General features: G+C 42.8%; 1 protein-coding gene across 1 annotated transcript in view; it reads right to left on the bottom strand.

Annotated features, from left to right (window-relative positions):
* Nucleotides 1–12,135: 12,135 nt before the first annotated feature.
* Nucleotides 12,136–22,043, bottom strand: part of TMX4 (thioredoxin related transmembrane protein 4) — a 40,540-nt gene continuing 30,632 nt past the window's right edge. Inside the window, exons 6-8 of the mRNA XM_037051667.1 lie at nt 19,073–19,174; nt 16,027–16,090; nt 12,136–14,560 (exon numbers count right to left, since the gene is read on the bottom strand). Coding sequence (XP_036907562.1) covers nt 14,199–14,560; nt 16,027–16,090; nt 19,073–19,174 — 528 coding nt within the window. The 3' untranslated portion in view covers nt 12,136–14,198. The remainder of the gene's footprint in view (nt 14,561–16,026; nt 16,091–19,072; nt 19,175–22,043) is intronic.

Raw genomic sequence — 22,043 nt, 5'->3', positions numbered from 1 at the left:
TCACTGAGAGTCTGAAGCCTCTTCCCTTTCAAAGGTGACTTTAGTTGTGAGAAAAGCCAGAAGTCACAGGGCACCAAATCTGGGCTGTAGCGGGGCTGAGTCACATGGGTGATTTGATGTTTCACTAAAACTCTGCATGAGACATGATGCATGAGTGGGCACCTTGTGGTGAGTGAGGCTGCCAACCACCAGCTGCTCATAGCTGTGGCCTCACGAATCATCAGAATAGTTTCTGTAATGTTCAAGCTTAACACAGATTTGATGTGGATTCGTTGCTGTACTTGTTCAGTCACTTTGAATGTGATGGCCACACAGTACACATGCTCACTCAACAGTGTCTACCGCTGCCACTGACTAGTACAGTGACGTTGTCATTGTTCACACATGTGCATTCCAATCTACTCTCCTTGGCTGCCAAGTTACATCAGTGTCACACAAACCATTCTTATTATATTAACCATGGCTAGACTTTCCTTGGATAGCTTGGAAAAGGTTATGTAAAGAGAAGTTGAGACTCTGAGACCTGCAGTTCTTCTCCAGACTACTTTGTGTTTCCAACAGAATCAGAAGTAGACAGAAGAATGCAATGGCCTTCCCTCCAGTTAACTACGATCCGGCTTCTGCAATTGCCAGCTCACAGCCAAGCTTATTGCTTCCATCTGCTCCCCACAGCTTCCAATGGGATTATTGTGAAGCAAAGTCTAGGCATCATATCATTTTAGGTATCTCTAAAAGATAGAGGCTTTTAAAAAAATGTAGCTACGATACCATTATCATACCTAAAATTTTACAACAGTTTTTTAAATGAGCAAGTATTCAGTCATCATTTAAATCGTAATGTACTGATTAGTCATTTTCTGGTTCTCAACAGCACTTCTTTGTCGAAGAGGCAGAACCCCTAGGACCCTGTTCTTCTCTGCTGTGCCATTTGAAGATGCAACTTCAGGGATATCTCACTTTTATGCAATGGCTACACTTCCAAAATATTGAGCTCAGTGAAATTTCAGAAATCAAACACGTGTCCAAATGTACCACAATGGATTGCTACTTAAAGAAAACCAGCAGCAAATAATTTTCAATGAGCATCTCACATGAATGCATTTGTATATCTAGATTTTGAGGTGTCAGCTCTCCTAAAATGAGCCACACCTTCACTGTTGATCTACTTTGTAAGAAGTCTTATAAAATGACTGCATTTGAAAAACATGAGCAATACTAAAATTACAGTCTCTAAATTGCTCTACAAGGCCATGAAAGTAAGAGGCACTCACTTAATGTGTTTAGATTTGCCTCAGACACCAATAGGAAGTACTCTGGAATTAAGAGAGGGAATGGTCTTCACTGTTCATGCATGGGAACTGTCTTAATTCAGCCCGGATGAGGAAGAATGTTGGTCTTGGGGGAGATTTTTACTTATAGAATTAAATTCATACAGGAAAACATTAGTCATTGCACACTCTTTCTTGGGAACTTATGGTGACCAAGGGAAAGAGAAAGGTAGAGAGAAAATTCTTCCCATGCTGGATTTGCTTTCTCTACATCTTCAAGGCTAATTTACTTCTGGGAAAACAGAAAGAATTTAATGGAATTAATATTGCTAACGTGGGAACTCATCATAACATCTTTTACTCAAATGTAGAACTTGCTGGAAGAAAACATTTTATTTCTAGTTTTGGACGGGAGACTCAAAGTATCAAACTTGAGAAGGAGAAAAGGGGGAAGTGGAAAAGAAAGTCATGGGCGAAATTAATAGAGGGAAAAATTCTATCAGCTGTAATGTAGTCTTTCCTTGTAGTGGGACAGTATATTAATTTACGAGTACTTGATGGTGCCCTACAACAAGGAATAGCAGAGCTGTAACCAATTGTCCCTTTGCCCACCTCCTCAGCCCTAGACCTTATCATGTAAATCTAGAATAGTCGGGTGGAGAGGGGAAAAAGAAAGTAAAAGATAAAAAAGATTTGCAGCAGAAAGGGGGTGAGATTTGTTTGTGGAAAGAGAAAAATGAGGCTTGGAAGGAAAAGGGAAGAAGGGAAAACAGTATGCAGAGTTCAGGGGCAAGTTTGTGGGAAGGAGAATGGAGAAAAGTGGAGGTTAAAGGACAACCCCACGTACCCGTGTCAGAGATAGTAGGAGAATAAAATAAATCAAGCGTAGCTTTTAAGAAATGTCAGTCTGGACAATGAGTTGGACTTTCCTTAGTATCGTTCTAGAGATAGAATTAATTGCTTATATACCTGGTTCCCAGGCTGAGTTGTATTGGCTGGAAGGGCTGAATCACCTAGAGCCACTGAATTTAGATGGGTTACATGTTGGGAGTGAATCTCCAAGTCTTTGGATTTGTGATAAGACACGCACCTTGAATTAAATTATCCCCTGAGTCAATGGTGCATTTGGTATGAAGGCCAGAGTCTTTCATGTCTGGAACAATGGAATAAAGAGTGGGTTTTTGAATTAACTCCAGAAAGTCAGAGCAATAGGTTTGAGGCTTTGCTGACGTGAAAACTGTAATTGGAAGTAGGAGAAGGGAAAATAGTTCCAATTTGGAAATCAGACTTCTGAAGTAAATAGAATATATTCCGTTGAGATTGACTTTAAGACAACAATAACAAAAAATGCCCTGTGAAATTGCAAATTGGACATTCATCTTAAGAGAGATTCCAAAGCCATCTAAGTTCTTAAAAATTATATCCGGTTCTCAACAGAAGGAGTGGGCCTGTGTCAGTCCTGCTTGGAGCAATCAGAGGCTGCTGCCTTGCTCCACTGGTGGGGAACAGGTTCATTCCAGGGGGATCTGGCTGCTGCCATGGACGTCAACTGGAAGCAGACTTTGGAACCACTGGAACAGGATAATAGCTCCCAGAAACTTAAGATTTGTGGTAATACCATGCCAGGAAAAGGCCAAATCACAAAACCTTGAGTTGTGATTTAAGCATTCCACCAAAATGATAAAGATGCACCTCCTTATCATGGCAGCATCTAACATTCTACCCCAGCGGTGACTTTCGATGTCAATACTAGAAAAGTTGTCATTAATGCAATGGTTTTGACAGAGTGTGTCCAGAAGTAAGTGGCTGGAAGAATTCCTAAAGTGAACCGTCTGCCAGGGGTGAGGAGGCTTGCAAATCTATTGACTGAAGCAGATAGGTGAGTGAGCCAAGATTTGCTGGGTTTTAATCCTGAAGCAAGAGCATCATGAATTTTCACTATCGGTGAAGCAGACCTAGGCTGAGGCAGATAGAGAATAGATTGCAATGGACTTAGGACCAGTTAATGGGGCTCACACCAGAGACCTTGATCAGACTGGAGTGGTAGCAAGGATGTTCCATCTTACTGAGGTTTCCTTAGGTGAGCATAANTGACAGAGTGTGTCCAGAAGTAAGTGGCTGGAAGAATTCCTAAAGTGAACCGTCTGCCAGGGGTGAGGAGGCTTGCAAATCTATTGACTGAAGCAGATAGGTGAGTGAGCCAAGATTTGCTGGGTTTTAATCCTGAAGCAAGAGCGTCATGAATTTTCACTATTGGTGAAGCAGACCTAGGCTGAGGAAGATAGAGAATAGATTGCAATGGACTTAGCACCAGCTAATGGGGCTCACACCAGAGACCTTGATCAGACTGAGGTTTCCCTAGGTGAGCATAAACAACATCCAAGTCTCAAGTAGAGACCCCAAGAGACAGCTCTTGTTGCAGATAGGGCACAAGTTTGTTTCTAGTCCAGGTAGGTTTCCTGTGATGGGAGGAGATTTGAAAGAACCCAGCATGGTGAGTGCATGTAGAGGGCCCCTGGAGGATCAGACAAGCCAGTGTTGGCTTCTGCTGTGGAAAAGAGGAGCATCTAAGTGGTAGCCTCTACTTGAAGGGTGTCTGTCAGATAAACCATCTTTCATTATATGAAGAGGAGAGGAGTGGAGATTCTCCGTGAGGGAAGGGATTAAGTACTAAATCTGACGCGTTGGCCCGGAGGGAGTTTTCCCATTCTCTGCCTCCAAAGTGTGTGGAAAGGACAGTGACGAATTTTGGCAAAGGCAACTGGACCTGGCATGCCCAGAATAAACTACAGAAGTTGGGGGCAGCAAATGGAAAGTGTAATAGGCACAAAGGCACAATTTCTTTTGACACCTGGGTATTCATGGCCTCCCTCTCCCCTCCCCTCCCACTCAAGGAGAATTCTGGCAATGTCGTTTTGGTATTTTCTACTTTTCTCGAGCTCTGTGGCTTAATTGTGCAGCCAGAAGGTCCTTATAAGCCAAGATGGGGTATCTGTATCAGAAAGGATCTTTCTCCAGGAAAGGTAAAATTGGAAAGATAGTAGGGAAGAGCCACATAGAGGAAGAAATAGTTCACAGTCTGGGGAAACCATAGAGAGTTCTTCAGGGATAGACTAAAGAGTAAAAGAGGGCATAAGGCTGGCTTGAGAAAGAGAAGGCCTTGGATACTAAAGGAGTCAGAAAATGAAAGGAATGTAAGGAAATTGATGTATCCTTTTGACTGTTAGATTGTGGACTTTTCAATGCAACAAACCACAGAGGCAGGGTTATAGGAGTCCCAGGATTCACCTAGGCCACGGAATCCTATCGCGTGGCAAAGTAAAAGAGGCGTGAGAACACATTACTCAACTCAACAACTCAATCATTACCCATTTACTGCCTCCCAGCATTCATGCTTGCTTCCAGAATCACATCGATCTAATTTTAGGAGCTGGATAGGTCAGGCTGAGCTGTGGGGCCCTGTCTACTTCTGGGTCATCCTTTCCTTCTAGTGAGAGCCCTTTTAGACATCCAACCCAACCAAGGGGTCTCCACAGGCCCTCCCTTCCTTGGCCAGTCCTTGTCTCCTCAGCCAAAGCTTTCAAGAGCATCACGCAGACTCTGTAACATACTCCCTCCCCCACTCCTTGGAACATCAACAGCCCTCAGCAAAAATGCAGCCCCAACACCAGGGGCACATCCCCAACCTTCTCCGTCTTATAGATCCCAGCCTTGTGNAGTGAGAGCCCTTTTAGACATCCAACCCAACCAAGGGGTCTCCACAGGCCCTCCCTTCCTTGGCCAGTCCTTGTCTCCTCAGCCAAAGCTTTCAAGAGCATCACGCAGACTCTGTAACATACTCCCTCCCCCACTCCTTGGAACATCAACAGCAAAAAAGCAGCCCCAACACCAGGGGCACATCCCCAACCTTCTCCGTCTTATAGATCCCAGCCTTGTGACCTAGTAATCCATTACACATACATCTTTTAGACGCTGATGCCTTCAGTTGGATGGGGATTTCCCTTACCACTCACTCCCACGGTAAGGGTGAGCCACAGAGAAGTCAGGTAACTTGACTGACTGCACACCAGCAGAAAGTGCAGCACCTGCGACTCAACCCCAGGAGGACCTGCTCTAGTACCTGTTTGCTCAGGTTTCTGCTCCTCACTGGTTCATGTTGCTCTCTGGTGATCAAAGAACAAATCTTGGAAAAACCTAAGGAATATATTTCTAACACTCCAGTATTTCAACTGAAGATTCATATTAGTAATGTAGTCCTGGGAATGTCTCATTATCGGAAGATTCAAAGGGCCGGCCCCAAACTAGAAACACTACATGTCTGTCAGTTCATTCTGGAGAATGAATAAACAATGTGATATTTATTTCATTCAATGAAATTCTACACAGCAATAGAAAGGATGAACTGGAAAACATCATTCTGAGGAAAGAAGTACTTGATTCTATTGTATCTAATGTTCCTACCTTCATGCTTCTAATAAATTTTGAAAGTTAAAAGATTTTTTTAATCTGATACTATTATTTCAAGGATTAGAGCAAGTCTAATCCTGCTGTCGGATGGATAGTTTCTGTGTGTGATTTGTGATTTCAGATCATGAGTTCATCTTGGTGGAGCTTTATCTATAGGAATCTTGATGCCAGGTTGAGGGTGTTTTCCATAGCAGTTAGTTCTGTGCTGGATTCTGTTCATTGACCCCCCCCCCTTCTTCGTTAGTGAAAGAGTATAGGTTTCACTGGCCATGTAGGTATAGGATGTACGGTTTTGACTGTAGCCAGATGGGGGTGTGGGAACTGAAATTGCATAAAATTCCCAGCTACATCCTCAGTGAAACAAAAACAAAAATTGCTCACCAGCACATGGAGACTCCGAGAAAGCTCATCCGTCGTGGCCTGTCTTTGTGCTGAAAAACTAGACTTCCCTGAGCAACCCTATGGGCCTGACCTTACAGAAATTGAAGTTTAAATTTACACTAGCTTCACAGCATCCACATCAAGAAACACTGATAAAAGTGAAGGAAGGAACATAAGACACAATAGAATCAGGTACTTCTTTCCTCAGAATGATGTATGTCCAGTTCATCCTTTCTATTGCTGTGTAGAATTTCACTGAATGAAACAAGTATCACATCTGGTGACCTAGGGCAGCAGTTCTCCACCACCACCACCTCTGGGGCAGCCCCAGGACCAGCTCGTCTCCGCTTGCCTCATGGTGGTTGGCCTTTGAGTATTTTGCTTTCTTTTAAGGTCAGCTCTGCCTCTGAAAAAATGTTAGTTACACGTTAGCCAACATTTCTAGTGTTTGTAGTGGGAGAGACTTCCAATTTCCAGTCACACAATATTGGTTGTTAAATAAGTTTTAGAAGTGCTAAAGTCCCCCTTGGAGATTCATATCATTAGCCTGCTGAAAGGCCAATAATTTAACCCTTTTTGAAAAATTGTACATTAAGATCTCTCTTGACTTGGGTTTACCCTAAATTTTTTGTTTGCATATGATAAATTAGGCAGCTCTTTGCTCAAGAATAGTCAGGGGCCTTTTTTAAAAAGATTTTTTTGTTTATTTATCTTTAGAGGGGAAGAGAAGGAGAGAGGGAGAGAAATATCAATGTGTGGTTACCTCTCGTGTACCCCCTGCCAGGAACTGGCCTGCAACCCAGGCATGTGCCCTGACTGGGAATCAAACCGTGATCCTTTGGTGCACAGCCTTGCGCTCAATCCACTGAGCTACACCAGCCAGGGCAGGAGCCTTTCTTGAGGCCTCTAATCTAACTGGTCACTAGGACAGTGTGTAGCCGCAGGGCAGGGAGAGAAGACCTGCAGTTTTAAACAAATGCCATTGCTACTCACATATGTTAAAAAGTGTAGAAGAAAAAGAAATCGCCCTATTTTATGCCATTTAAAAGGACAATTTGCTCTGTTAAGAGGTAACACTTATGTGTGTGGGCAGTAGAATAAGCTCTCTAGAGAGCTTATTTCTAGAATAAGTAGAATAAGCATTTCTAGAATAAGTAGAATAAGGGAGGGTCAAATGACTTGCTGCTATAGCTTAACCATGTGGCTCTGCCCACAGCTGGTTCCCATTTATGGCGCAGTCGGTGATATGAAAAGTTTAGAATACTCTGTACAATATCGTTATTAGTCAAAATAGCAAATAGTCAATAGTCAACCCATAACCTGCTGGTTTCTAATGCTATTTATTAGGTTGAGACTTGTGCTTAGAATTTACTGCACAGAGAGCTAGAGTTTGAAGAACAATCCCATAGAATAACAACTCTTTAATTTTGTGAGCTTAGTAGTTCCTCCCTTTGGGGAACAAATGTGGTCTGAGTGTATCCTAGTCTCTACTCCAGTAACTGCAATAATTTTAGGAATTATCCTCGTAATCCCTACCAGTAACAACAGAACACAAGGAATTCTGATGGCATAAATCTTTCTGAAGGGTAATTTTTCAATTAATATGACTAATCGGGTGTCCATGAACTAGAGTCACACTTATGGAGATTTACGGAGTCGATAAATTAATGATTTCAATATCCACTGATTTCAAAGGGGTTACAATGGGAGATAAAGCTCATGCACAGATTAATTAAAAGAAGAAAGAAAAAATGATGCCTCCATCACTCCTCCATACAAAAGGAAAATGCGCTCCACAAGGCAGCTCCCGTTGGGATAAGTCCAGTCCTGCTTCTCTGAGTGTGAACCGGAAGGTTGCTTGTGCGCATCTGAGGGGTCCCAAATCCGTCTCTGCCTCCCGGTTACACGTTACCACCTAAAGCCCTCAGCCCGGATCAGATTCCTTTTTCATAAACTCTCACCGCATCTCTTCGGTTTCCCATTTGGAACTCTCGTCCCACTTATTAGTGTCCAGCCTCCCGAGTAACAAAATTTCCATGAGAGCACACTGTCACAGTCTGAAAACTCTGGGAACTTGCAGACCAGTGCTGGTAAAGTCCAGAAGACCACCAGCACTGGGTCCGCGTGGTGTATTTTCTCCCCTGCCACATGGACATTCGTACTCCTATTCCTCACGGGCTTATGCTTGTGAGGCACTCAGTTTACAAAGGTAGGGAAGATGCAGTCATTGTGGCTGAGATGATGTATCCCAGCCTCCCTTTCCATCAGGTGTGACCCTGTGACTAAGTCCCTTCACAGGAAATGTGACCAGAAATGGTGCGCGTGTGTGTCTCTCGGCAGCCAACCCTTAAAACCTCCCAGGAATGCTGCGCCGGGCACTTTCCCCCTTTGACTGGTTGGGGTGAACGCGGCCACAGCCACCTTGGACGACATGTGTAAAAGGGTCCCAGAGAAACTTGCCTAATGCAGAGAGCCTCTTCTGGCTAGACTCCTGAGGTGGACCACGTGAAAATGAAATTCTTGTTCTGAAAGGTCCTGAATTTGGGGAGCCTGTTAACCCTCTGGAGTAGCCTAATAGTTATCAACCTCAAGAAGTTCACGTTGTAAGAGAGACTCCGTTACTATGCAACACGCTCCAAAGAGCCTTCAAGACGGGGGGGGGGGGCAGGGGTAGAGCAGGGGCTCGCATTTCCCTACTCAGTGTAGTCGACTTCAGCAGCCACAGGTTCGGCTCCCACCAAGGATGGGTGGCCAAGTGCGTGTAGGCGGACACTGCCTAATGGACATTTTCACTATGTAGACAAGTATGTATTCTGAGCCAGTTTCTCTGAGGGAGGGACTCAGTGGTATGGAAATTTTATTTTACTACACATCCTCCTCCTGTTTTTCAAGTGAAGAATTTCATGTCCATGATTCTAGTCCCCAAGGGTGTCTGCAAGAGTCACCTCGCCTCCACTGTGCTTTTCCGCTGCTATAGTGACAGGAAGGGTTAGGTCAGACAAGTCTGACCCACAGAAGCCCGGTCAGCCCAGGGCCATGAAGGCCTAGAGCAGTCTCACTTGCCGTCTGCTCCAACCCTGGCCTCCCCCAGACCTCAGGACAGAGGGAGACCGGAGTGGTGAGTGGTTTCCAGACACACAATGGGCTGTGACATTGAGCCCCTTGATGGTTCTTCTTTGGCTTTGTGCCCTTTCCAGATCAGCTAACGGGGAAGGGTTTGGGTTTCGCTATTGTGGACCGCTCAGCCTGGTTCTAGGAATTGTAACTCCTACCCCCTGTGGCTAAGGATGAGTGAGCAACAACCTTTGGATTGCGAGTTATAGGAGACAAGGCTTGTTTCTGGTAGCAAATGCTGCCTCAGTTTCCTCCCTGCCCCCAAAGCAGGGTCTGAAGTCTTAGACGGGTAAGACCCCTCAGAGGAGGGGCAACCTAGGCCAGACTCAACCACCTGAGAGGCCTCATGGAAAGACTCAGAGGACTGCAACAAAGAGCAATGGACTCTCATTGCTTGCCCCCCGCCCCTCAGCTTTGAGAGAGCCCGAGTCCCCATGTCCTCTGGGAGAAGTGCTTCCTGGCTCTAATCCACTTAATCCCGAATACCTGTTGGGGAGAGGTGCAGCTCATTGCCTTGCTAGAGGGTGTCCTGGGGAAAAATCTGGCGTCACAAAGACTTCCTGATAAACCTGTGAAATCTGCTCTAAGAGGGCTTTCAGGGGTGGAGGGGACGTGCAGGAAAAGTCACCCCCACATTTCACTAAGGGAAGCAGGAAAGAGAAAAAAATGAACAGACTGGACTGAGGATAGACACAAAGGAAAACTAGCTTTATATCAAAGTAATAATTTACACTGCCTAGGCAAATGACTTTTGTGAAAATACTTGTATAAAAAGCAACAGATTGTTTTGTTTTTACTTAGCTATCATTATACTTAGGTTTTAAGGCAAATGGGAATTTACATAAAATGAAAACCTACAGGATCAGGGATTATGCACAATTTTGTGATTACGGTTCTTTGCAATTCAGGCAATGTGCTGCCAGAAACTCCTATCTCCATTCCAGTTGCTGTAGATATTATCTGGGGAAGCAAAGAAGGTATAGATGAAGAGAAAAATAATTAACTATCACGGGGCTGAATAATCAAGACTATTACAAAAGAATATAAATAATAAATTTATAACATTGAAATACAAATAATAAGTATTTTCAGTATAAAACTTGCATTTGCATAACGAAGCTCATTAGTAACAAATACAATTAAACTATATTGGAAACACATCAATGGTACATGAGTCACAATTATACAATGTAGCAGTTCACATGAAACTGGACTGAGAAGAAGCCACCTGAAGGCCACCTGCTGGTCTGAAGCTATCACAGGCCTTTCAACTGAATCTCCTGGTTCAGGAAAACTATTCAAAAAGCTGTCATGGGTTCATCGGACTTGATACGTTTGGTTTTTCAAGACAAGCTATAATCATCCTCAAGAGGATCGAAATGTAGGGCTGAGGTAAAGAGATACTAAACCAGGATCTTTTCTGTTGGCACAAAAGATTTAAATACTTTCCAAAATGCTGTTATATTTGACATGGTGGGCATACCACACATTTATAACACTGGCAGAAATAAGTCTTCAACACTGAGATAAAGAACAGGTAAATATTGATACATCAGCAAAAGCACCAGTCTCCTTGACTTCTCTCACTTCATGCCAATTTACGGTTATATGCTGAAATCCCAGGAATACCCTATCCGTTTTTGTGTGTGACTCCTTAATGTTTCCCATCCTGTAAAGCAACGTACTGGGTCGACTTGCAGGACTCAGTAATAAAACCTCACATGTTAAGTACTAGGCCCTGTAGGACATTGTATCATCTACCCCGAAGGTGTCATAGGATGCGGCTCTACAGGCTTGCACATACCCGAATCACATAGCGTCCCTATAGCTATCTACAAGGGGTTTTGGCCATAAACAAGTCAAAATTTGGCTTTTTCCAGTGTCCAAAGCCAAACTGGCTGAAGCTTACTTTTTACTACAGTAGTTACTTTGAATTTCTCTACGTAGTGGCCTGTGGCTAGCAGGGGTCCCACGCATGAGATTATGTTACAAGTGTGAGTCCTGCTCTCACCCACTCAGTGCTTATACTTCAGAGGGAAAGACATAGGGTTGGCTCTGTGTTGCCTCAGGGTGAGGTCTCTGAGCAAGCTGGGATAAGGTAGCAGAACTGTCGCAAGATGAGGAGGAAAAGAAACTGCGAGAGAAAGGCAGCGAAGTTTCAACCTTTCCTTCTCATCAATGAAAAGCACCCTACCACTACTACCACACAGAACAGTGTACTCCCAGCTCAAACCCCAGTTGCTTCTAATTCGCCTAATTTAGATTTATACACAATACTATTTTGTATTTAAATAACTGACACCACAATGAGAGGAGCATGATTTTCTTTACTCTTTATATCAAAATCATGTTTCTATGTATTTGACTTCCAGAATAAATGTAGTAGCTATAATACCCTTAAAATTCTATTGAAATATTATTCTCATTTCAAATTATAGTAGATTGACTTTTTCTCTTTAGTTTCACATTGTCAGTACTCAAAGCAAATCTAAACACTATAAGCAGAAAGAAATGAAATTGGATGTGTACTTATCAGACCATTTGGTAAAAACCCCATCTTTTGCCAGGAGGTTAAACAGGAAAAATGGTTTTCATAGCCAGGCATTTAAACTTTTAATGAATTTTCTTCTCCAAGATGTTTTTCTCCCTTCCAATTTTTTAAAGCTATTGCTGAGGAATAAAATACATTATATATATATATATATATATATATATATATATATATATATATAATCAGTGGGAGCAAGTTTTCAAAGCAAGTTTTATATATATATAAAATTAGGAACTATTTGGGGTCCAATTGGAAATGGGCTTTACATTTCTAAAAAGCCAAAGTAGATTTTATTCTTCACTCCCTCCTCTCTAGTCAAATGTTCCACTTCAAAAATTTATTTTATTATGAGGGAAGGGAGATTATACAGAAAAAGCAAGTTGAATCCTTTCTTATTCTATAACCCTGAACTTGAACTTTGAAACCTTGCTCCCACTGACTGTAAGAGAAGGAAACCCAGTGGCAGGAGAGCCCGTCCACCTCCGGATGACGCAGAAGAGCTTCCTGGCGTCAGGGAGCTGGAGCTGCCACCAGCAGAAAGATGGCGCTTCAGATGAAGGTGTGACAGAGACCCCTGGTGCGAGGGAAAGAAGATGAACAAAATCGAGACTTTCCAGTCCCTCAGTTCTCCCATGGCCTCAGACTGGAGGTCTTGCTGCTGTCATTCAGAGAGAAAGACTATCGGTGACTCTTTTGGGTGTGTGGCAGGGGCAGGGGGAGGGCAGGGGGAGGGGAGGGGGAGGGGATCCAGGGGTCTTACTGAGGGCCTGCAGGAGAGGGTCAAAGGGCTGGGAGGACATGAGATCTGACACCCTCAGCCCAGTGGGACCTCCCCAGCTTTACAGAGGTGGAAACTGGCCCCCCTTCATGAACCTCACCGTGCTGTGGGATGAGACTGTCAGGTAACTGAACTGGAAAGATAAAAAATAACCATCTCCCAAAACTGGATTCTCACAGCCTAGAAACTCCCTTTGCGTGAGGCTTGCAACAGGCTCGTTCGAGTGCAGGACAGCAAGTTTCAGAACCTCCTCCTCCCCCAGCGACCCCGTGTTCAGAGTTCATAAAAAACAGGGTTATCTAAACAGCCAGATAAGAGTATACCACACATTTTTTTTTAAATGACAGAAACTTTTAAATTTCATAAACCTGCAGTGCTTATTATTCTATCCAGACCCAAGGGGTACAGAATCAACTTTAGTCATCTTTCATAAGCTGGGAATCTAATTTTATGAATTTATTCTAAGACATAAATCAGGTAAGGCAGAAGTAGATGGATGAGTTTTTTTTTAAAAGAACTTGGGCCCCCTGGGTACTTTTAGCAGATTGAGCATGGAGAGATTTACAGGGATAAAATCCTTTACAAGATTAAGGAAGAAGGAAATGAAACCAAATCTTTCATTTCCAGATACTCACTTTCATTAATTCTTTCAGCAAAAGGACATCGGTGAAGGAAAACCAGAAATGGTTTTTCAGTTATTAAAGTGGTTAAAGACCAGGGAACCCTGGAGACAGAGACAAAACAACAGTGTTCACCTGTCTTCACAAGGCTGCCTTGTACTGGCAAGACTTGGGGGCGCTTCTGGGTGGAAAAATAAAAATAGTGCTAGAAGAACTTTTTTGAAAAAACTTACATTTTGGCAAAAACCAGTAACACTCTTTCCTGTAAAATCGACGTCCTTTGAATCTCCAAAGGTTACAATATGGCATTTGAGAGGCTCAGCAGTCACAGCTTCGGGGCTGCGGTTCTTGATTACCTAAGCCCCGAAGCAGAATAAACGCAGCTGCTGGCTGCGCCCTCTCCCTGCAGCAGTGAAGAGTGTAGGGAGCCTGCAGGCCCACGGTGGGAACGCTGGAAACCACTCAAGGTCAGAAGTAAAACACGATGAAGGAGATTTAGAGTCGGGATGACTTCCAAGCTCATTTGTACAATATCCAGGGCCCTCTCAATTTCTATCTCTACAAAAGGGACACTGTACTATGATGCCTGATGTTTCCTACAGTTTGACAAAAAACACATATTTAACGCAAGAGGAAGCACGACTTCTGCTACATGTGAGACGGTCCAGCGCTCTGCTCTCACCGTGGGGCCGGCTGCCTTGTCCATGGACGGTGCTCCTGAGAGTCGGAGTCAGCTCCCCGGGTCCAGACTGTCCAGCCTCAAGCAGGTAAACCTGTGCCCATCCCAAGCCCCCAAACATATTCTAACACCACATATCCTGATTGTCATGCCTGAAAGATTCTCATTTATGTACATTAGGCTTAATGCCATGAGACCACATGACTAGAGGTTGTTTTTGTTTTTTTTGTAAGAGAAGCTTGCTCGCCCAGGAAACAATGAGGATTTGGTTTAAACGGGAGACCAGAAGGAAGCTGACACATTCCTCTGCTCTATATTCTTGGAAACACTGTCTTGAAACCTATGGTCCCTTCTCCGCGTGCTGACTTTTGCGCTGCCTCAGTGTGTCTTCTGCCGCCTCCGTGTCCGGTGAACGGGGCTGCCCAGGGGCATCTCCCTCGGTCGCCTCAGGTTCTCCTTCCTCCTGGGCCTCCCTCAGAGGCCCCCGGTCCCGCGTGTCACTCCTCTCCTCATCCACACCAATAGCCAGGTTGTCTTCCTCCTCTTCTTCCTCTGCTTCGTCCTCATCGCCAAAGTCCTCCTTCTCTTCTTCGTCATCTACAAGGCTGTCCTTGTTTTCTTCTTCATTCGAATCATCTTTTTCTTCCTCCACATCCTGCAACTGGTCGGCCCTGCTAGCCTCCTGGGACTTCTGATTCTGCTCTGTAGAGGAAAGAGAAGGGAATGGCCTCTGAATAAGCAATGGTCATTCAGCAATGAAATAACTGTGCTTGCCTGTGAAATAAAAAAAGGGGGTGGGCACCTGGTGGTTTTCTCCATACTGAAGCTGCTATTACACAGGACGGACCACTGGTTGGCGGCCTAGCCCTGTCCAGGGTCCAAGGGCTCCTCCGTCCCTCTCGGGAAGATTTCACTGACCGTGCTGACTCTGGCAGAGCGTGTGGTCAGGGAGGGCAAAGGTCCTGAATGCTTTGTATTCTATACCTTTTAGAAGACTCAGTGACCCACTCACTGGTCATGGTAATCAGTTTACCATGACAACAGGCTGGGCCAATCAGAGTTCCCCAGCAGTTTTGGTCAGAGTCAGGAGGAAAGGCAGCCATCACTATTGCTGTTGACAGCTACTCAGTCAGTCATATGGAAAGAGAAATCTAACACCCCTTGGGCTGGGCTTGAATCTAGAACCTCCCTGGAGTGTCAGTTATGTATGCTAATAAATCTTTCTTTTTTTCCCCCTAAGTTACTTTAAATTGGCTTTCTGTAACTTCTAAGAGTTCTGTGGAACATAATATACCTTTTAATTACAGTCACCTTCCACATTACAACATTTCAATCAGCGATGTACTATGTATACCACAGCAGTCCCTTAAGATTATAACGGAGGTGAAACCTTCCCATCACTGCCCTCGTGATGCGGCAGCCGCACTGTATCACCTGTGTGTTTGTGGTGACGCTGGTACAAACAAACCCGCTCTGCTGCTGGCTGTGCAGAAGCAGCCCACACAGCGACTGCAGTGGACTGTGGCATCTACGCGTGTGTAGGTGCTCCCTGCGGTGTCTGCACAGAGGCCAGCTCACACCTAACAGTGCATTTCTCGTAAGTCCCGTAAGTGCTCCTGTGCTTCTGTGGTGCATTGCTGTATCTATGGAAATCTTAAAGCCCTGACAGCTTCAAAACCAAAAAGAAATATAAGCTGATTTCAACTTTAACATAAAATTGAACAATTACAAAGTCTCATAAAAGTCCTCATGCAAAGTTTCAAAAATAAGATTGAAAATATGTGCAATATGTGCACTGAAAATTCAGTGCTACTTGGTCTCAGGAACAGTGTGGAACAATGCAAAGATTTCAGGATACTTCTTATAAAGCACTTTGGATAGTTAATGGCACACAGCAGACTTAATAAATGGGAGTTCCTCTCCCTCCCTTTTCATTCACTGACTCAGACGCTGAAAGGGGTAGAGAAATTGCCAGTGAAATATTCCTTAATTCAAGAGAGAACGTGCATTTTGGTTCAAGTCCATCTACAGAACGTATCTCAAGGAATGTGGTAGCAGAGGTGGTTTGGTGACCCAGCAACCTGGGGAACTACCCACCACCTACGTGGGCACGAACGGGCACAGCCCAGAATCCCCAAAACGCTGCTGTGCAAGTCTGTCGCACTTACCGGCGTGTTCAGACGGACGCCTGGGACCGGGCACACAGAAACACTCTGAGATCAGCACCAAGACCTGGAAGGGGGGACAGGTGGTTTCACAGTGAGGAGACAGGACTTTTATCACCGAGGAACCTCAAAATTAAGACTTCTGGGACCCAAGCCTCAGCTTTGTCTTTCATTAGCCGTGTGGCCCAAGAAGCCGCTTAACTGCTCCCTCGGTTGCACTCTCTCTTTAAAACCCGGGTCTGGGCTAGCCTACCATCCAGGTCTGTTTTATGTCCAACAGTGCGTCTTTCTGCTACAAAGTCTTTCTTTTCGAAAACCGGGACTAGAACTCTGTCCTTCTCTCCCCCCCTCTCAGTTCTAGACCTCTTTTCTGGCCTGGGGAGCCATTGCCTTGGAATCTGTCACTTGGTGAGCCACTCGGAATGGCACTGTTTAGTAACAGGGCACGTAGAACAGTCCCTTCCTCTCCATCTTCCCTTCCAGGCTTTTATTTTCAGGTTTCAGCGTTTACCCAGGGAGGTGCAGATGGACATGCATCTAACTGGAGGGAGCAGATGGATTTACTGCCTTTCATGGGCAGTGACACGCCGCATGGGAGGCTCTGCGCTAGCCACTGGTCATCAGCGTGTAGAAAAATAATCTACCTAAGCAGCAAAATTTGACAGTGTCTGCATCAGCTGAGATAGAGACCAGACAACAGAGGGAAACAGTGTTTTCCGAGGCTTTTTTCCTTGTTTAGCGCTTTGCTTTTCCACCCTTCAGAGCAGAGTTGCTGTGGTAGAAAATGATGCTGCTGGAGTGATTCGATACTTAGGAATCTTTCCATATTGGTTTAAAATCCAAAATATATACTTGATCTCTAAAACCAAGCCCTTTGTTTTCATGTGAAAACAACATTTAGTAAAATATTTCAACCATCACTAGGTTCAACCAAGAGAACACACGAAAATCAAACCAGGAGTCTTGTTTTAACTTCCCTTCCATCTTTTAAAATTAGGCACAAATAGGAAACTTAATAGTCAGGCTTATAGGAAACAATGACTTGATCAGGAAACTCTTTTCCATGAAATCATCCTGCCGCTCATAGCCACTACACAGGTTAAACACCACAGACTCTCTTAGAGGGAAGGAGAACCTCCAAGGTCAGCAGGACCCAGCTTCACCTGGCTGCGGGCCTGGGCTCTACTTTCAGCCCTAGTCCAGGGCAAAGATGACTCAGGGTGCTACCCTGAACCCCTGGAGATCTCACCCAAGACAAAAATTCTAGTGATGTGTGTTTTAACACATATTAGAGCTGTAGAAAAGGCATTTTAAGGAGAGAGATGAGTATACTATTCTATGAAAATGTATTAAACAATTTGAGTCTATTACTATTTTGAAATGATGATTTTGTTAAAAAACGTTCTCTTCCCAACTTCTTTCCCCCTCAGCTTCTTAAAAAGAAGTAATACATCACTTAATCACTTAACCAGTCTTGAATCAACTCTCTTCTTCCTTTGGGTCAAGCCTCTAATAACCTTCCTACACTGATTATTTGAATCTAAGTTTCCAAATAAACGTAGGGCATAGGCAGGCCTGACATTATTTCTTGAGCTTAAATTCAACCTCAAAGGTACGATTTTAAAACTCTTTATGCTGAGAAGACTTCTCAATGGTCTTGCAATAGGCTCACACTCAACCTCCAATCCCATAACTCCAACTCAGAATCTCCTAGGAGCTCATGCTGTTCCCCCTACAAGAACCCCCTACTTGTGTGGCTCCCAAATTCACCACAAGAAAAACCTACCACTAGACAAGTAAATGGGCGAAGTACATTTACATCCAAAGTTAAATTTATATAGAAAGTCAAACCCTTTCAGGCTAGAGCATTAGAGACATGTTAACAGCAGTAAGATTAATGCATCAGAACGAACTGTTCCTAGGACCCAAAGAATGACATCTAAGCCCTACCCCCACCCATGAGGTTAACATCAGAAGTTGAATCTCAAATACAAACCAGAACAGGAAGTAAGCGTGCTCATGGCAAACAAAAATTGAGTCTCCTTGGCTCCCTGGACTTTGTTATACTAACATAGGACTTGTTATAAAGAAAACTGCTAGTATTTTAATCTTATTTTTAGAAAGACTTTGCTAAAAAGCCAAAATTCACTATAAAATATAAGGACAGACTTTTAAGATAACCTTAACTAAAAGTCTGTCCCTTTTATGTAAATTTTTACTAATCATCACTTATTTCTATCATATAGCATTCAGAAGGTATGTGAGTGATATATAGTATAAGGGCTTTTAAAATTTATATTGATTAGTTTAAAGCTCAGTCAAATTGATCAAGTGTCGACAAAGAAACATTAAAAAATTATCAGAGTAAAACATGCCAAAATACTTATGGTTGCTTATACAGTTAAATAAATAAATGTATTACTCCAACTCTTCCAAAAATATGTAAGGAGGAATCACAAGATACTTACTAGACACTGATTGTCATACTCAAAGAAGGTATAGTAATGTGCTTTGCATCTTACTTATTTTCACAATTTGGACTGTGTTTTTTATCAACATTATCTTATAAAGTCCACCTTGGGAAAACCAGTGTGTATGCATAAGTAGCTGGCCGGGATTAGAGGTTTAAGTGGAAGACATGAACAAGAAAACATCATCTCGCCAACTCGAGGAACAAAACCACAGCCTTGGCCTTCACATCACAGTGCTCCCATCAGGTCGGCAATGTGTGTAATCACAGCTGACGGGCTGTCTTGGAAACTATCAATTAAAATATGGTCTCTCTCTCTTCTTCCATCACTGCCTATATTTTGGGTAGCATACATCTTCATAATATTTAAGGGACAGGATTAGGAGTAATGATTCAATGAATTTTCCATTATATCTCAAATTAGCATTGAAGGCAAATCAGACAAGCAAATACTACCTAACTGCTTAGATTACGCACAAAATTATGTTTATGTGCTTTTTCCTTCTTGGCTGCTCTGTAGTTTTTCATGAAACCCATTTGATTTTAAAGACAGAAAAATAGATTGATATTCTCTCTTACCAGACCCATGAGAAGGCCAAGAATCAAGGTGGCTATGATGAAAAAGACATAGGAACACCAAGCAGGAATTCCAAGGGTCACTGTGAAATAGTTGTGAAGTTGCTGTAATCACAAGAAAAAAAATTATTTATAATAAGGACTAAAAATGTTTAAATCTACTTCTTTAGCTATAACTCAAGCCTGCAAATTATTTCCACATATAAGAACTTACACAAAGATGATCCTGTTGTTTATGCCTTCATGATTCTTCAAGAACTAGTCAAACTTTACAACACTGAGAATCTGAGAGTAATACTCAAGATTATACCTAGTGTGAGCTATATTTATTTGGAGTTCATGACCTGATAGAACTCTGGTAGAAGTAGGTACCACAGTGCCTTCTTCCATGATGACAGATATTTTGGTCATGCTCTGCTAATAATTATACATTCCTCAATTTGTTACTCATAATTTGGCACACATAAAACAATTAAGTTCTTGGGCCTTGACCAATTTTTAAGTAGAACTAAATATACTACTTACAGAATATCAACCATTTAAAAGTCTCCAAACTTCCTTTGTCTAGTCAGACACTGATTTCTCTACCCCTACCCATCCTTAACAACTTTCCTAAATCATTGTAAAAGCTAATATGTAGTATTAGACAGAAGGATTTTCCAGATGATTCATTCTGAGGAAATGAGATTTCATTAGGCTTTGAATAGAGTGTGTGTCCCTTCATGCTTACTGTTCCCTGGAGCTCTATTTGATACCAAAGACCAACGAAGAATGAAGAGATGCGATCTGAGCTAGAAATTAGTTCCACACTAAAATTACACAGAAATTGCAGATATGAACTGGTATTCTGGAGTCAACGCCCACTTACATGTGGACCTGCAGGAGCCATGCTTCTTCATGATGCTTCACTCATCATCGGTTTTAGGTCCCCACGGCTTCAAAATTAGCCACTTGCTACGATCCCAGCAATTACTGGGCACACAATGAAACGGCGCCACATGGACTGTCATCAGCAGGCAGAGAAAGCAAGTGACTGACTTGTCTAGAACAGATGAGGCAGCTAAAAATGAGGGCAAACCCTATTTTACTTTACTGTTGTATTTCTCAAAACCTAGTAAGTTACTCAAGTATCTCCCCTTGGTTTCTCAGTTCATAAATGTCAATATAATTAAATAATATATTTCATCCTGGCTTGAGTCTGAATGATAAACACATTAAAAAGCTTATTCAACTAATCTAGACAAATCGGAGATCTCTTCTCTCCAGTTTGTTATTCAGCTGAAAAGACAGTTCTACACACTCAGCAGGTATTTTAAACACTGACACATAATCAGATTGTTAGGTAAGTGAAAGATACCAGCAAATCCTCAAACATTCATAGGAAATGCAAACAACCTTCATTTGTAAAACTGTCAACTGTCCTCTGATGACTACCCTGGTCAACACTCTCCATTCAGCCAGGACAACTGTTTATTAAGAATAATCCAGCCCTGGCTGATATGGCTCAGTGGGTTGAGTGCTGGCCTGTGACCTGAAAGATCTCAGGTTCGATTCCAGGTCAGGCCACATGCCTGGGTTGCGGGCCAGATTCCCAACTGGGGGCATGCTGAGAGGAGGCAAAATAAATATTGGGACATTAAAATGTTGTTTTATCCAAACCCTTTTCAAGAGAAGTTCTAAAATGTAGTGCTCAGGTCCCCCCTTCAGAAAATTCTGTGTACTGAACATAGTCTATGCTTTTCTTGATGACTCAGTGCTGCCATCAGGGTTAATCTCTGAAATGTGCCAGAGAATCAGGAGATAGAGAAAGCCAGTCAGCCTTTGTGCTGACCCACGGATGTAGGAATTCCGGAGCTTGCTATTTAAATAATATCTGCCCACTTGCCTTACTCATATGGTTGGAATGAGTAATGTACAGTTTTCTGTCCTTCTAGACAGTATCCTTGCCTTTCCTATAAAATAAATGACTTAAGTAACCCTCAAGAAACTTTCTATTTTCTAGAATACAGTAAATGATTTGCCTTTGCATCATTTACATTCTGACTCACATTTCTTAGCACAAACTATTCTCCACTTCAATGTTCTTATACCAACTTACATTTTAAAGGATTTGTTTGAGCTTCTTTGAGAAATCCTGATAGAACTGTGGTAGGATGTGGTCTTTTAGGTGTTGTTAGTAAAGTCTCATTAATCAAGTTGTATTTTCACAACTGCAGACATATCCTTTATCTATTTACTTTATCTGACTCCGAAACAGTTTTAGAGCACCTTAAGAGTGTTAAGGTTCTTGCCCTGGCTGGGTAGTTCAGTTGGTTAGAGCGTCATCCTGATATAAAAAGGTTGTGGGTTCTATCCCTTGTCAGGGCACATACAAGAATTAACAAATGAATGCGTAAGAAAGTGGAACAACAGATCGATGTTTCTCTCTCTCCGTCAACAGAAAATTTAAAAATTAAAAAAATTTGGTTAAAGAGTGTTAAGAGTTCTTGGTTATAGATACTTGACGTGTATACACACACACACACACACACACACACATGGTTTTATATATATACATAAAAATAAATGTGTATGTGTGTGTATTAACTCCAAGCAATCAGGATTAAAACTGATCTAATTCAGTTTGATATTTCTGTGCTTCTGTTTCTTTAATTACCAGGCAATGACACTTTTTACTTGTGGAAAATACTGATCCTTGTTGAATATTATATGTGCTCTCACAAGCATCCTACTCTGTCCTTAAAATACACAAGAATATTGCCTGATTGGCCTGATACCTTATATTGTCATCAATGACTAAGTTAGAGCCAATGTGGGGCTACACAGAAATTTCGGTGAGACTGAGTGAAGACAGCATTCAAGCAGAATACGTAAGGACATTCCAACCAATGGTCAGGTGACTAAGGAGTGGAGGCAGGCCGGCATTCCTTGGATCATGGATCAAAGGTAGAGCCTGCCCTCCCCAAGGAGGCTG

The sequence above is a fragment of the Sturnira hondurensis genome, unplaced genomic scaffold (genome assembly GCF_014824575.4).
Source record: "Sturnira hondurensis isolate 20B ecotype Veracruz unplaced genomic scaffold, ASM1482457v3 Scaffold0007401, whole genome shotgun sequence".
Taxonomy (NCBI): domain Eukaryota; kingdom Metazoa; phylum Chordata; class Mammalia; order Chiroptera; family Phyllostomidae; genus Sturnira; species Sturnira hondurensis.
Note: the sequence above shows the minus strand (reverse complement) of the source record. Positions and strands in the feature narration are given on the sequence as shown.